Below are 15,421 nucleotides of genomic sequence, written 5' to 3'. Positions count from 1 at the left end.
CAATGGAAGCAATTGGAACAACATAAGGACAACAAAAAGCATAAGTGCAATAAAAGAAAACTGGTCTCATATAGCCTACCACAGTGTACAGAGCTAAGTTTTTTTTTTAAAGAGTAGAAAAGAGATAGAAGTCAGAACTGATCAGTCAGGTGTTGACAGAAGAGATGTGTTTTCAGACGATTCTTAAAGATCTCCTTAGAGAATCTGCTGATCTTGTAGCAGCGGGCAGATCATTCCATAAATGTGGAACCGATCCCGAGAAGGTACATGAGAGAGATTTTTCCCTTTTTGGGTATGGCACCCCAAGACGTCGTTTGTTTGCAGAGCGTAGGGATCTGGCGGGTATATAAGTCTGCATTAGCGAGTGAAGGTAAGGGGGTGCCAAATTAGTGGTGGTCTTGTAGGCCAGGAGCAGAGTCTTGAATTTGATTCGAGCGACTATAGGGAGCCAATGTAACTTAGTGAAGAGAGGAATGACGTGCGCTCTCTTCGGTTCATTGAAGACCACTCTTGCCACTGCATTCTGGATCATCTGTAGAGGTTTGGTTGTGCAAGCTGGAAGTCCAGCCAGTATACATATAAACATACACACACTCACAGGTAGACAGATAGTTCATTCTAATTGCACAGGCTTCCGTGCATTCGTGTCTGAATCAGGAAGACAGGTCGGGGAGGCATAAGTCACCTGGGGAACACAGAGCCCTTATCTCTGTAGATCAAACACATTCAAATGCATTCTATATATAGCTCAAGCACGGTACTGCCGGGTGTTTTTTTCCTCTGATTGAGTCCCATATGAGTCAAATGAATTTTTCTTTTATGAATGTTGTTAAAGGAATAGTTCAACCAAAAACACAACACAACACAAAACTAAAATTATTTCACTGGTCCATACAGTAACCTGTTATCGTAAAGCTCTGAATGGCAGTATTTTATCATTTATATAGTATATTATCATTTTTAGGTGAACTATTCTTGAAGCCACTGAAAGCAAAATAAAAAAATAAAAATACTCAAAGGTTGCATGTTGAAAAAAGCCAACCACCTTTTGATACTAAATAGTTCATCATACATGCAGCATGGAAGAAAATCTAGGACAACCTTCAAAAGGAGAATGCTGGGTTTCAAAATATTCAGAAAAAAAGAGCTCCCACAGTATCCCAGCTGAATAAAATCAGCCATTGACAGAAACAGGACAATGGAATGCCGCTTCAGTCTTGATACATCTGTTTTACTAATAAATCAAGCGCCAACTATAGTTGTCATAATCTCTTTACAGTTAAAATTAAAGGTTTAAACAGAGTTTATAGTCCTTAAGGCATCTAAACATAACAGTCAGGGGTTATAGCCAATATTCCTTAAAAGTGCAATCTCTGGTGTAGGGGAACCCAAATGTACCATTTAACGATAACGTTGCATAGTTTGATATTTCATGTTCCAGGTTGTGGACATTGCATTCAGTGTATTTATAAGTCTGCTGATGTCTCCAAAGACATGAGGCTATTTGTTGATTTTTGCTTGTATTTTCTACAATGAAAAGGTGCCAGAGCTCAAGTCAGTGATATGATGCTAGTGCGTTGCTATGGGGTTACTAAGGTGTTGTAAGCGGTTTTAAGCATTTTGCTTAATGGTTGCAAGGGTTATTTACTGGTCAAAGTCAAACAAGCTCACACTCCGGTCCTGAGATTCGGCTCTGGTGCCATCTTCAATCCACATCTGGATTTTCTCACTCTCTTCATCAAATGGTGACCGCAGTTCTCCCGTCTTACTGTGTTCCACAAAATAAAGAAAGTCGTACAGGTTTTGAATGACATGAGAGTAAATACATTATGATCTTTATAGACCACTTCACAAGATTCAATAAATCCTATAAACAGAATATAATTCAATCTTTAAGATATTTGTTTAATATTTTGATTTGGTTATAAATGTTCTGTTGGTTGTATTCTGTTCAAACTGAATACTAAAATGGGAGACTGAAACGGGAAGTTCTTCAGCAGCATTGTTTATGTCTTCTGAAGTGGTCTATAAGTTAAATCATTCAGAAAACTAATAGCACATTTCTCCTCAACAAACCACAATATTTAAGGTATCATGAATTCATTACCTGGAACTGACTTTATTTTTTACAGTTTATTTGTATTTCCATGTAATTTTACTGACATTTAGAGATTTACGGCTTATTATATATTCCTGTGTCGTATCTTGTAAAATAATAACAAGTTCATGCAGGGTAAATTATTGTTCCTGTCTAGCTGTCTCCAGCGAGCCAATTGATTCAGTCTAAGCTTTTAAGCTCTGAATGTCTAGCTGTTACTCTTTCAGAGCAACGTGTCAAATAAGCCATGCAGGTCCATTGACCCGACTGTCTATGGGGAACTTTTGAAATTTTCAAAGGAACAACGGGTCGCAGGAAATATGTGCAGGGATAAAATGTTGCTTTGCGCAAATAAAGTGTTTGTAAAAGCATACCAAAAAATAAATAACAAGCAAACAAAAATCAGGACATACATTTTATTAAATTGAACAGTATAAACTAGTCACATATAAACAGTCAAAATGTTGCACATAGATAAACAAAACAATCTTTGAAAAATGTTATGAGGGGTGATTAAATTGTAAAATAGTTATGCAGAAATTTGATGATTAAACGGTTTTAAACAAAAATGCACGCATGTATGCAGAGACAAGCCACGTGTAGGTCCCTTAAAAAAAAGAGTAAACTCTTCTTAGCATGCAGTGTGCTGCTTTTACTCTGTTATGAGCAGTACAGCATCGCTGACTCAACCAACGACGTGAATTTGGAGCGGGGACAGCCTGTTTGCCGGCCGACAGGCAATGGCAGACAGGCGGAGTGCTTAGTACACCTGTTTGAAAACAGTCATTATTTTTGCAATTCCGTTTGGTGCTGCTTGTGTCACAGAAATCACACACTTTCAACTGAAAAGGTTTTGCTGTCCTTTTAAAGACCTCTCTCTCTCTCTTTCTCATCCTCACCCTCACCCTCACTCACACTCACACACTCTTTCTTTTTTAGTATGTAGGCCTTCTGTTACCACCAGAGATCTCCTGCGCTACTGCGTGTGCTCGCTCGCTCTCGCCCCTGCAACCGCAGCATCTCCAGCACGCTTCTGGCGTAGGCGTCACGCAGATTCACCCCTACTGCCGACATATCCGAGGCCGAGTTGCGCGTCAGCCGCTTCAGAGCCTCTCCGTGTCGAAGCGCCGCCTCCTTCATTTTAAGAGTGAAGTAGCAGGCGGAGAAGCGATCGTTGATGATGGCGATAGGCAGCGCGAGGATGAGTATCCCGGAGAGGATGCAGATAAAGGCCATCACCTTTCCAAGGACTGTGTCAGGACGGATATCTCCGTAGCCCACCGTGGTCATGGAGGTGGTGGCCCACCACCAGGCGCTGGGCACGTTGATAAAGGAGGTCTCTGGTATGTCGTGTTCGATGGCATATTCCACCGTGGCGAAGATGGAGATGCCGACGGAAAGGAACAGCATCAGGAGACCGACTTCCTCGTAGCACTGAGCTATCGTCATGGCCAGAGATTTGAGACCTGATGAGGAGCACATCGAAAACATTTAACTGTATTTTATTTAGAATTATATTGTAAATAATGAGGACAACATGAAGTCAAAACACAAAGTCTCATTGCTTTGTCTCTAAGTGTCGTTTTTGCTGACATCACCAAGGCCATGCAGACTATTGGACTGAATATAAACCAGTAGGCAAATACTACTGTGGTTGTTCTGTACATTTAAAGGCAGTTTCTTGGATTCTGTCGTGTTTGGGGTGGAGATTGTATACAACACAGCCTATGTGACATTCAGATCTGATATATTCTTTTGTTCCAAAGAAGAATTAATTACTGTATATACAGGTTTTGAACAATATGTTCAAAGGGTGAAAAAATGACAGAATTTTTATTTTTGGGTGAACTATTCCTTTAAATAACAACCCAATGAGAAATAAGCATCAATAATACAATTACATAAATGCTGCTCCACCTACATATGAGCGATTGTTGATAGGATTTGCATCAATGACCACATGATTTTATCCTTGGTAAAACATTTTCCATAGAGATACAATTTCTCTCAGTGATGGATGATTCGTGTCTAACAGATTTTCCTATGCAAACAAACTGAAACATTAAAGGATGCCTACAGAAATACAGAGATACTGTTTCAGAATAGGAATGAAATATAGGCTGGCCTTTCTAAGACAGTAGTGCTGTACAGTATCGCTTTTATAGAGCCTCTTGAATGCATACAACATGTTAGGCTAGATTATATAGGTTACATCCCACAGCGCCAAGTGTTTTTTTAGTGCATTAAAAATCTCAAATTGCATTTGTCAGCCTGTGAATCTTGATACCAGTCAAGAAGTGATATAACATTAATCAAAGCATCTAGGCTTTAAATATAGACACCTTAGAACAGCTGCTACACTTTCTCACTCCAAAATGGCACATAGAAAGGCTTTATCACTTTTTAACAGCCTCACTGAATACATTTGCGAAAAGAACATAATGCGTCGGGAGTCCGCACCTAGCCTATTCGGTGTGTATCAATCAAAAGTGTGTTCTTTTATTTTTAGCAGTGGGAAATGCTTTTTGTTTTTAATAAGCTGTCTTTCACAGCCCCCTAAAGTGTAAAGACTAGCATCCGTGTGTTTTGATTAAATTAAATAGTATTGGGAAACAGTTAAAAGATTTTTATCCTTACTGCTGTCCTATTAAAACAAAACAATTATGTCTGAACTGAATTTGCTCTGGTGTCTGGTCTGTCTGGTGCACAGGGCTAAACCTACTATAGGCTCTATGCATGCATGACTTCCGCGTTTCACAGGAAGAACCCTAGGCAGTTTCCAGTTGGGGAGACTTAAAGAAATTGAAAAATTAGAAAATAGTTTCATTTAGCAGATGCTGTACATTGCGGCACACAGCAGTGGTATATAGAAGTGCTCTTCTACTGTATTTGAAATAAGTTAACATTTCGTTATAACATTCAAATACAGTAGAACTTTTCTTTTTTCCTTGAGAAGATCAAAAATATCAGAATGGAAATCAGCAAAGCTCCATGCGGCAGTCAGGTCGGTCTGACTTCAGTACAACAAGATCAGAAATGAGTAACTCTGTCTGAATTTCAGACAATTGATCACAAAACCTTGGTACAAACGGTAAACGGTACAGCATCTTAAAGCGTCAACTTGCAGCCTTGACACACTTCCCACATTCCCTTTCTCAAAAGAGTGTTTAACTGTTTGGAAGCAGATCTCCTAAAAATAGTCAATACCTCACTGCTTTCAGGAACTTTCCCAGAGTCCCTAAAACTGCTTTAGAGAATTTAGCATAAGCCAAATGGTCGGAGTCATTGCAAGAAGAGCTATCAACCCCCTCCAACCCCCTATCTCCTGGTTTCTTGATATCAACCTCAAAAGACCAGAGTCAAAACCTAGCTCCAGGGGTCTGGACTTGAGTTGGTGCTCTCACCGAAAGAGCCATCAACCCCCTTTTGTTTCTCTGTGGGATATTTTACGACCCCTAAGCTTCAAAGCAGAGGGGAGAAGTCTCTCTGTCTCATGTGAAACTTAACATATGAAGCTAACCAGAGAAACTTCTCTGACAAATAGGAACTTGTGTGATTCAATTGTCCTTTTTTATAAATATATCTAAATATCTAGGTTATATGTTGTCGCTCTTGCCATTTTTAAATAATCTGTAATTGTTAAATAGGCAAGTTAATTCAGGTTTTTTTGTATTCGTACCTCTGAATGAATCATGTCTTGATGCACTTCAAACCTTAGCATATTTGATATATAAATGTTTGTCTTTACAATTCCTCCTTGTTTATATACATTGTGTGACGATAGAACACTTTCTTTTCATTATGTTATAATTTGGAATGGTATTTTGTAAAGTTGCCAGGAGGTCCTAAAGATGCAAATTAGCTGTTGAGTGGACAAAGAACCTCTTCCCTGCTCAACTCTGATTGGTCGATTCAAACTCAGGTGGGCAGGCCCTCTCATGACGTTAAATATAGAGCCTGCTCTGAAAACTTCCTCTCTTGGTTCGTGGCGTCTCTTCAGAGACTTCCCTTTTCCCCCCACTGGGGGAAAAGATGGAACAATGGACTTCTACTGCCACGTGGCTAAGCCATGCGGCCGACCACGAGGCCCGCAACTTTCGGCAGGACTGCCTTCTGAAACCTTTTGAACAATTCCATGTCTACACGCGCATACGGATATCGGTCCAGAACAGAGCTTGCAAGTATCCATTTCTATTTATAGAATAGCTGCATTAAGTCTGTGCCTCTTTGTTAAAGATGATTTTTATTGGTGTTCAGAAATCACTGCCATGCCCTCTCTCTCTCTCTCTTCTCACTCCTTTTCCCTCCGCGCTACCAAGCGCATTTGTGTTTCATGTATTTGATTGTTTTATGCAATCGTCATTGTTTTGTTTATCATGTAGAGTAGAGTTTAATAAACAACCATATATATTCATTTGTGATGGGTTTTCTGTATTCACGCTCACAAGCTTGGTCCCTTCTACTGTGTTTCGATTCGCTACCTTTGCTCTAAATCCTGTTTGGTAAAGTCACGTTACTTATGGCCATGAGATAATGTAAAGTATATAATATCATTGAGGCATTCGCTGGACGAATGCATACAAGTATTGTTATGCTTTATATTACTAATCAGAGACCATAAAATATGTATATTTGATCACGATTATTATACGTATTTTCCTTTGAGCTAAACTAATTCCTTAACTGAAATTTATGTTTTAAATAACTCATTTCATGGATGTGATCTCGAAAGATCTGGTGGAGAACCATATTTGGTGAGCTTTGCTCATCAATATAATAACGTTAGCTAAAACGGCTACACTGCAGTTGTCAAACCTCTACTAAAAAAGAGCAATCTAGACAAAACCTTACTGTCTAACTACAGACCAATATCAAATCTTCCTTTTATAGGCAAGATCATTGAAAAGGTTGTCTTCAATCAGCTGACCAAATTCTTAAACTCAAATGGCTACCTGGACAATTATCAGTCTGGTTTCCGTCAGCATCACAGCACAGAGACAGTGCTCATAAAGATATTTCATAAAGAATTCTGATTCAGGCAAAATTTATAGGCTGGAAAACTGGGTAGGGCTTTCTGGGTTGGTACTTAAATGGTTTGGGTCATACCTTAAAGGGAGAGGTTACTATGTGAACACAGGCAACAATAAATCTGACTGGACACCCATGACTTGTGGTGTTCCACAGGGCTCAATTCTTGCTCCGTTCCTCTTCAATTTGTATATGCTCCCACTTGACCAAATAATGAAAAAGTACCAAATTGCTTACCACAGCTATGCAGATGACACTCAGATCTACCTAGCCATCTCAATGACTACTGGCCTATTTCTCTCTTTGCCAGTGCATTGATGAAATAAAAACATCCTTCAGTTAAATAAAGACAAAACTGAAGTCATCGTATTTGGTAACAAGGTTGAAACTAACAAGGTAAACACATACCATGACTTAAGAGGTCTAAAAACACAAAGTAAGGTAAAAAATCTTGGTGTCATTTTAGAGTCTGACCTTAGTTTCAGCAGTCATGTCAAAGCAATAAGCAAATCAGCGTACTACCATCTCAGAAACATAGCCAGAATCAGATGTTTTGTCTCAAACCAAGATTTAGAGAAACTAGTTCATGCTTTCATCCCCAGCAGGGTGGATTACTGTAATGGACTCCTTACAGGGCTTCCCAAAAAGACCATCAGACAGCTGCAGCTCATACAGAACGCTGCTGCCAGGATTCTGACGAGAACCAAAAAATCTGAGCATATCACTCCAATCCTCAGGTCCTTACACTGGTTACCAGTAGGGATGGGTACCGAGAACCGGTACTTTTTTGGACCGGTACATAATTGGGTCGATACCAGAGTATCGATAAGCTTCATGACAAACGATACTGTTATCGATACTTCCGTTGTTTTATCTCTGTGTATTCGGGTGTTAAATGGCGTATTAGAGGCTGCTGCCTATCATTTTTCATCCCTGATTGATGTCCGAATGGCCGAAGTTTGCTCGACGTATGTGTGATATCTAGGACCATATGATTCCGCGATGTATTTGTAATCTGCTGTTTTTGAGTGTTTATGAGTGAAAGAGTGGCACGGTTGCGCTTGTGGAGCTTTCAGCGTCCGCGTTTCACAACAATGAAGCTTCCGTCAAACACCCCATTGCGGCAAACCGTCAAAATAAAAGTCCTTTATTTGAGAACAAGTTATAACATTGTTTTTAATAAGTCGGCCACGGAGTATATTTACTTACTTTAGTAAATTGAAGTAAATGTGCTAGTAAAATTATAAAAAATAGTACATATAATAAAAAAATATTACGTGCTTAGAAAATAGTACTTAAATTTATGTAGACCTAAAACCAGAAAGGAAAAAAGAAATATGGTCTACCAGCCAAATAACCATAGTGATGTAAAGTAAATATGTTGAATTACATTATGATGTGCTCCTATGCACATGCTAAGTGCAGTAAGTGGTATGCTAAGGAACACACACACGTTTTGTTATGTGGCATTTTCTGTTTGCTCAGAAGCATTTGTAAACTGCAGTTCTAAAGCTCAGCTGTAATAAAGAAACTTAAAATGTTTAACATCTTTTCACATCATGTGTTTTTTGCATCAAATTATAGAGTGTAGTATCAATAACAGTATTGATAAGTACCGGTATCGATAAGCAGACTACATTATTAAAATGACAGATAGGAAAGTAGGCTGTCTGCGGTTCCCTCTGTGGATTATCTTTCATATTTTCTTGTGTCAGATTAGAATATTGTTAAAGAAATAGTTCACCCCAAAATATTCATATTAATTCTCTTAATCTTTTATTCACCCTCACGTTGTTCAAAACCTATATACGAATCAACCTATGGGCCAAGGTTGTTTGGTTGCCAACATTTGTCACGACAGGCGTGAAAGAGAACCCAATTGCAGGCAGGCAGTGGCAATGAAGGGGTTAACAGATTTATTACAACAAACAATAACAGAAACAAAACACCCACGAGGGGGTAACAATGACACGACTAAGGTAAAAAACTGAAAACAAAACACTTCCCTCGGTGGGGCAAAAACAATAGGACAAAATAACTAAACTATGACACGACACAACGTCTAATAACAGGCAGGGAACAAGCACAATAAAACACAATACATATGCACAGAGACCACTCACTTTGAGAGGTCTGGGGCACGAACGGACACACATACACAACGTAATCCACGAGCACAAGACAAAGAAACAAGAGGGTATTTAAAGGGAAGACAAACGAGGGATAACGAGCGAGGGCAGGTGTAGAACATAAGACACGAGAGGAAAGCAATACAAGAAACGAGAGGGGCGGGGCCAATGACGAGAAACTGGAGAGAACGTATAATATTGTCAAAAGGACAATAATATGTTTCCCTCCACACATAACCAAAGGCTTTGCCATGGCTCTGCTACAGGACCAAGAAAAACATGACTAAATGAAGCAGAGCCATGACAACATTTTTTAAAGGTGGGTAACAAGCTATTTCATGCATTCTGACTTCTTTACACTGTTAAACGTGCTGTCTTCTCATGCTTAACATCATCAACTTGTCAAAAAACGAGTTGAACGTATGACATAGTATTTCGCGGTCCTAGCCTAAAAGATGCCGGACATGAACTGCACACGGTAAGTCAAACAAAAGCCGTATTCGCATGGGACTAGTATTATCTGGGGACATCTGGTCATTTGTAATAATTGCAGAGATTGTCTGTGATCATGTTGCTCATTCGCACTGGATAAGCGAACTCTGTGATTTTACTCGAATTTACTGACTTATCTCCCGGAAATGACGTGAAGGCGCTTCCCTCTTTCTAAACATGGCACAAAAGAGAGCATAACACGGATGCGCTGTCTGACAGAGATTCACCGACGCAGCCTTTAGCCCGTTACTGTACACACCAGGCTGGACCTCGCGTTGCGTTTTGCCACGTCCCACAGTTTAGAAGCTATCTATCTTCATTGAACATGTCAAAGCAACTGTTTCAAATCGCGCGAATAAGAGCGTGATTACATAATGTAACGCTAGACAAAGGATTTCAAAACAAACGGATGCTGCGTTAATTGCGTTAAATATTTTTCACGCGTTAATTTGAAATAATTAAATGCATGCGTTAACGCGTTTTCGTTGACAGCCCTACTTGAAAGTCTTGTCGTTGTAGGTGTAGTTGTATGTAAACAGAAGAATATTCCTTACCGCATGCTGCCATGCATGTCATCCATCTCCATACATTCCTTCTTTTTTGTTTCGCTCTTCTGATCCTGTCATGTTTTTTTACAGTGAATATTTTCTCTCTGCCAATATTATTGTTGTCTGGTATCTAGCGACATAACCCAGCACCCAAAATACTGTGAAAACACTCCAACGCAGCTTCCATTCTTTGCGAAAGATGACTGAAAAGGCACACAGAAACCTTGAAAAAATGAGATATAATCCCGCCAAATCTTGTTCAAAATTTCAAATCGCAGAGATGCCGATTCGCACTGGACTAATATTATCACAGGACCTCGGTGTTCGTCAAAATATGGTAGGTAATTTGTGGGGGAATTTTTACTTGACAAATTACAGACATGGCCGTTTCGCACGGGATTAAGATCACAGACAATCTCTGCGATTATTACAAATGACCAGAGGTCCCCAGGTAATACTAATCCTGTGCAAATAGGACTTAAGTCATATGTCTGTGTTTTGTTGGCAATCGGCGCGTAGTGCATAATGTAAAAACAACGAATGGTTAATGCGATGGTGTATTGTATGGTCGTGCTGTAGTTCCCCCTCTGCCCGCCTCCAGCAGCTCGTCTTTTTCCGGAAATATTCATACAGCTGTATCTCCATTTTATAAATTTGATCAAACTAAATACTCTTCGAAGATAAGAGGTATGCAATACTACAGTATACTGTAGGTACTCAAGATTGATATGAGATTGGCAGAAACTGCGTGTGTTACCTTTAAGAAAAAGTCATACAGGTTTGTAATGACATGAGGGTGGGTAAATGATGAAAGAATTATCATTTTTCTGTGAACAAAAACAATGTTGAGACCTTTCACCTAACGGTTCAGAGTTATTTGGCAAAGGTCTCATATTTTTACAAGAATATCAATAATAGCTTTGCCTCCTCAAAAAAACTAAAATCCATCCTTTGACAAAGCAAAGTCTTATGAAAGTCTGTTTTGTGGTGGTGTGATGAGCCTCTGTCCCACACGATGCCCTCCTCCCTCGGCTCTTGCACATCATTTCCTTTATTTATTCATGACTTTGTAGTTGCATTTTAGAGAAGGATTCAATCCCCCATAAATACAAGATCAAAGCCGTCTGTTGCTCAGTACGTTTTTTTGGCTCTACGGATCTGCCTCTTCCTCCAAGTCTAGGAATACTGTCAAGTTGTGAATGGATTAATAAATTTACTCTCTCTTTTACTAAAAATAGTCTGACGGAGTTCATGAATTATTTCATACCCCAGGTTGAGAGTCTATCAGGATATGATGTTAAAACTATGTTTTTTCCTTTTCAAATTCCTCTCGCTGATATCATCTGGATGTTGTATATTTTATTCATTTTCACATGGGATTTGAGAGCTGCGATAAAGGATTTTTTTTGTGAAAATCAACTTAAATTTGCTGCTCACACAAACCTATTGCAATGTAGTTCTTAAAGGAATAGTTCATCCATAAATGAAAATGTCATCATTTGCTCATCCTCCAGTTATTACAAACCATTTCTTTGTAAAATAAAGATATTTTAATGAAAGTTTGTAACTAAGCCGTTTTTGGGTCACCATTGACTCCTACAATAGGACTGACTCCCATAGTAGTCTTTTATCCTACTATGGGAGTCAATGATGACCCAAAACGGCTTAGTTACAAACTTTAAACTCCTGTTAAGGCTCAATACACTTTCCCAGTAGATTGTGGGTGTATATTTTGTGCTTGCTTCCAATACAAAATAGCACATGTATGCAGTAAAAATGATCAGGTTTGTCACCTGTGGAGTGTCGGCCAAGTTTTAGCATCCTCAGTGACCTCATCAGTCGCAGGACCTGAACAACTCGTCCGACGTTCTCCAGCTCCGTTGACTCCCCATGCAGGCTCTCAACAGCCAAAGTCACATAGAACGGCATAATAGCCAGCAGATCTATGATGTTCACCACGCTCCTGCTGAACTTACACTTATCCCTAACACACAAGAACCTGAGAACCAATTCACCTGTGAACCATATGATACAAATGTATTCAAGAATGTCCAAAATGGGCGCTCCAAGTATAGTGAAGTCAAGTGAAATCAGAGCCATGTTCACAATGGACACCACCACGAAAAACATGGACAGTGTCCCAAACATCTTGGCCGCCTTGGAGGAATCTGGCTTTTCCATGAGGTCCCAGAGGCGTTGCCGCAAGTCCTGGCATAAAACGCCGCTAAAGTCCACCTCCTCACTTTCCACAACTTCACCATCATTAATATCCAACGACTCCTTCATTTCCTTCCTTCTGTAGTATTTGTCCCTGCAACAGCTGTCTATGCGGAGCTCGTCGATGCCCCAGTATTCAATCTCTTGCAGGAAGGAGATCACACACAGCTCCTCGCGCACATGCAAGTGACCCGTCTTGTAAAAGTTTATGATGTACTGGAAGGTCTGCGAGTTGCGGTCAAAGAAGAACTCGTTCTCTATGAAATCCGCATCGTCGCACAGGTCTAAAGCAGAGTCTCGGGTGGAGAGGGCCAGTTTACCCAAGCGGGTCTCGGGGTAGGAGGCCAGCAATTCCAGAGAGAGGATGTAGCGACTGCCTCCAACATTTATAATGAAGAAGTCCAGTGGATCATCACTTGGCAGAACGGGCTCGCTGAAAAAAACGCTGGAGTCGGAGGACAGGAGCGAAGCGCTGTCCTCGTACAACTCCGCTGGACTTGATGCATCAGTGATCATGGTGTCCTGTGTAACGTCGAGCCCTGAAAGACCCAGAGGGAAACATGCAAAGTGCATTAGTTTGACAGACCAGAAAAAGGAGTATCAAAATGAATGAACACTAGGCTGAGTCTTTACAGTGAAAAATGATACAGTGACAAATTAAGACAATAAAGGGTGTAAAGAAAGACGGTTTGGAGAGTCTGTGTATATAGTAGTTAAAATATCAACTCTGTGCAATGACTGTGCAAATTCCCTTAATGAATACTTTTTATTCTCTTTTCACCATCACTTTTCAGACATCATCCATGAGGGGAGGGAGAATAAAAGCCTTTGGCAGTGTCCTACTTCTTCAAAGTGGCTGGTTGAGATTTAAATATTTTAGCTGGCCTGTCTAATTAATTGAACTAATGGTACTATTCCTGTAATCATTCATTCTCTTTGGTAACTTTGACTCTATAATATTGTCACGATCGTCATTTTAAAGCCTGCATTTTTAACAAGATCCTTTGAGAGGCCACTAATGAAACCTGTGTGTTGCAAGGACACACAGATGGTTGTATAAACATTATCTTTCAAATATAAATGGCACATTTCATTTCACAACATGTTAGTTTAATTCTTGAATTCCTGACTTTTTATTATTTATGTAAAATTAATTTAGAGCAAACCACTCTAGCAATCTAGTTCGATCGGTCTTCTTACATTTTAGGTTTAAATATTTGCCTGACTTTCTTGCTTACAACACTACCAATGTAATACTGCTTAATGTCAAAAAGCATTTTTAAAGGGAATAATGAAGTAAAGACTTGTAAGTCTGCTATAAATGTGAAGGCTTAATGTAATTATTCTGAAAATAACAATTATGCCCCGCGCTACAAAAATGATGCTGAGATGCAATCAACTGAGAGTCTTTCAAAGTAAATCCTGTTTGAATTCAGTAAGAAAAACTGAGGTTTGTGTGGTTCCACACAGAAACAACAAATATTTTTTAATTAAATTTAAAGATTATATTTCACTCAAGCTGACCCAAACACAGTGTCTTTAGGTCGATGTCATTTAGTGCAAGACAATTAAGGTACTCTACAAGACTTTATTTTAAGATAAAAAAAATATTTTTTCTACAAATATATTAAAATGTAAAAAACACACAATTAATAATATTGATCTTCTAGTAAGTGAAGACACCCACCTCCAGACTATAAACCTACACTGACAACTCCTGCGCTTGCATCCATTTGTCTCTTCACCATTCTATCTTTTCCCACTTTAAACGATGTTGATGTTGTCTGTCGACAAACTGACGTGCAATACATCCGTAACCTTCATAATGCAAAACTGATGCAGTTAAATGTTTCACTGGTTCACCGGAGTTGGAGCGCGCTCACGCACCTTTCACGAGCGTTTTAAACGCGCTGGAGAGGGTGCGAGCCATCAACCAATCATGAGATGCTCCACGCTGCTAGGCAACAAACTCCAGACACTTATTACAAGCGGTAGAAATTAGACGCGTTTCAATCTTCTGAAAACACCAAAGTCTCTGCTTTCGTAAGATCTCCACCTGTATGCGCACCACACGTTAGAAAAAAGCAAACCGTGGTTTGTTTCTCGTGGGTGGGTCAACTTTGCCCTTAAACCTACGCTTGATTCAAATAACTTTTCCCACACATTTCAAAACAAAGTCCATCGCTGGGTATGAACAGGATGGACATGCAACTGCGTGCAAGAACACTTTATTAAACCCAGATTTTATAGCCTGAATATATGTAGTTTTAAGAAAAGGATTTATGCTTTTTTTGCAAACTTGCTTCACATTACAGGCGAAAGAAAGGTTAAAAGTTAAAAAAAAAAGGTTTAATAGGTATCTGCTACAATATTTATAAGAATCAGACTAATCTCTTGCTGGTTTTTCATTCATACAGCAAAATATGCAACATGGCTTGCAATTTGCAAAATATATAAAAATGGCTGATCTCGTATACATTAATGTACTAAAGAATGGATGAGTTACTGAATCAGCATAAGTTAGACGTAACAGAACGAGGCAGTCCACACAGACGCTTTTAATTCTGAACGTATGTAGTAGCTTTCGCAACATTGCCCCCTGCTGTTACTCAAATTGCTCCTATCTATATGTCTCTCTCATACTCTTTGTGGACAGTAAATAGCTAAAGGCCACAGTTTCACATATCTGTGCTTGGACGTCACATATGTTTAAAACAAATATGAACATTAATTTAAAATTGTACATTACATACACTACGAAAATATTAAAACTTGCATATGGATAAATAGTATTTTTTAAAGTTACATGAATAAGGCATTTTATTACCTGGCACACAGTTTCATGGTATGCATATTCAGGGAGTAGACAACAGTGTTGGGTAAATTACTCTGAAAAAGTAATTAATTAC

The 15,421-nt window shown here is 39.3% G+C and overlaps 1 protein-coding gene across 1 annotated transcript; it reads right to left on the bottom strand.

Annotated features, from left to right (window-relative positions):
• Positions 1 to 1,370: 1,370 nt before the first annotated feature.
• kcnv1 (potassium voltage-gated channel modifier subfamily V member 1) lies at positions 1,371 to 14,450 on the bottom strand. The gene is made up of 4 exons (XM_057339645.1): positions 14,200 to 14,450; positions 12,089 to 13,051; positions 3,057 to 3,564; positions 1,371 to 1,768 (listed from the first exon to the last, which is right to left on the bottom strand). The coding sequence occupies exons 2-4, from the start codon at positions 13,026 to 13,028 to the stop codon at positions 1,645 to 1,647; spliced, it is 1,572 nt and encodes a 523-aa protein (XP_057195628.1). The 5' UTR covers positions 13,029 to 13,051; positions 14,200 to 14,450; the 3' UTR covers positions 1,371 to 1,644.
• Between the last annotated feature and the right edge of the window lie 971 nt (positions 14,451 to 15,421).

This window comes from Triplophysa rosa, linkage group LG8 (assembly GCF_024868665.1).
Source record: "Triplophysa rosa linkage group LG8, Trosa_1v2, whole genome shotgun sequence".
Classification (NCBI taxonomy): domain Eukaryota; kingdom Metazoa; phylum Chordata; class Actinopteri; order Cypriniformes; family Nemacheilidae; genus Triplophysa; species Triplophysa rosa.
This window is presented reverse-complemented; position numbering and strand designations above follow the sequence as displayed.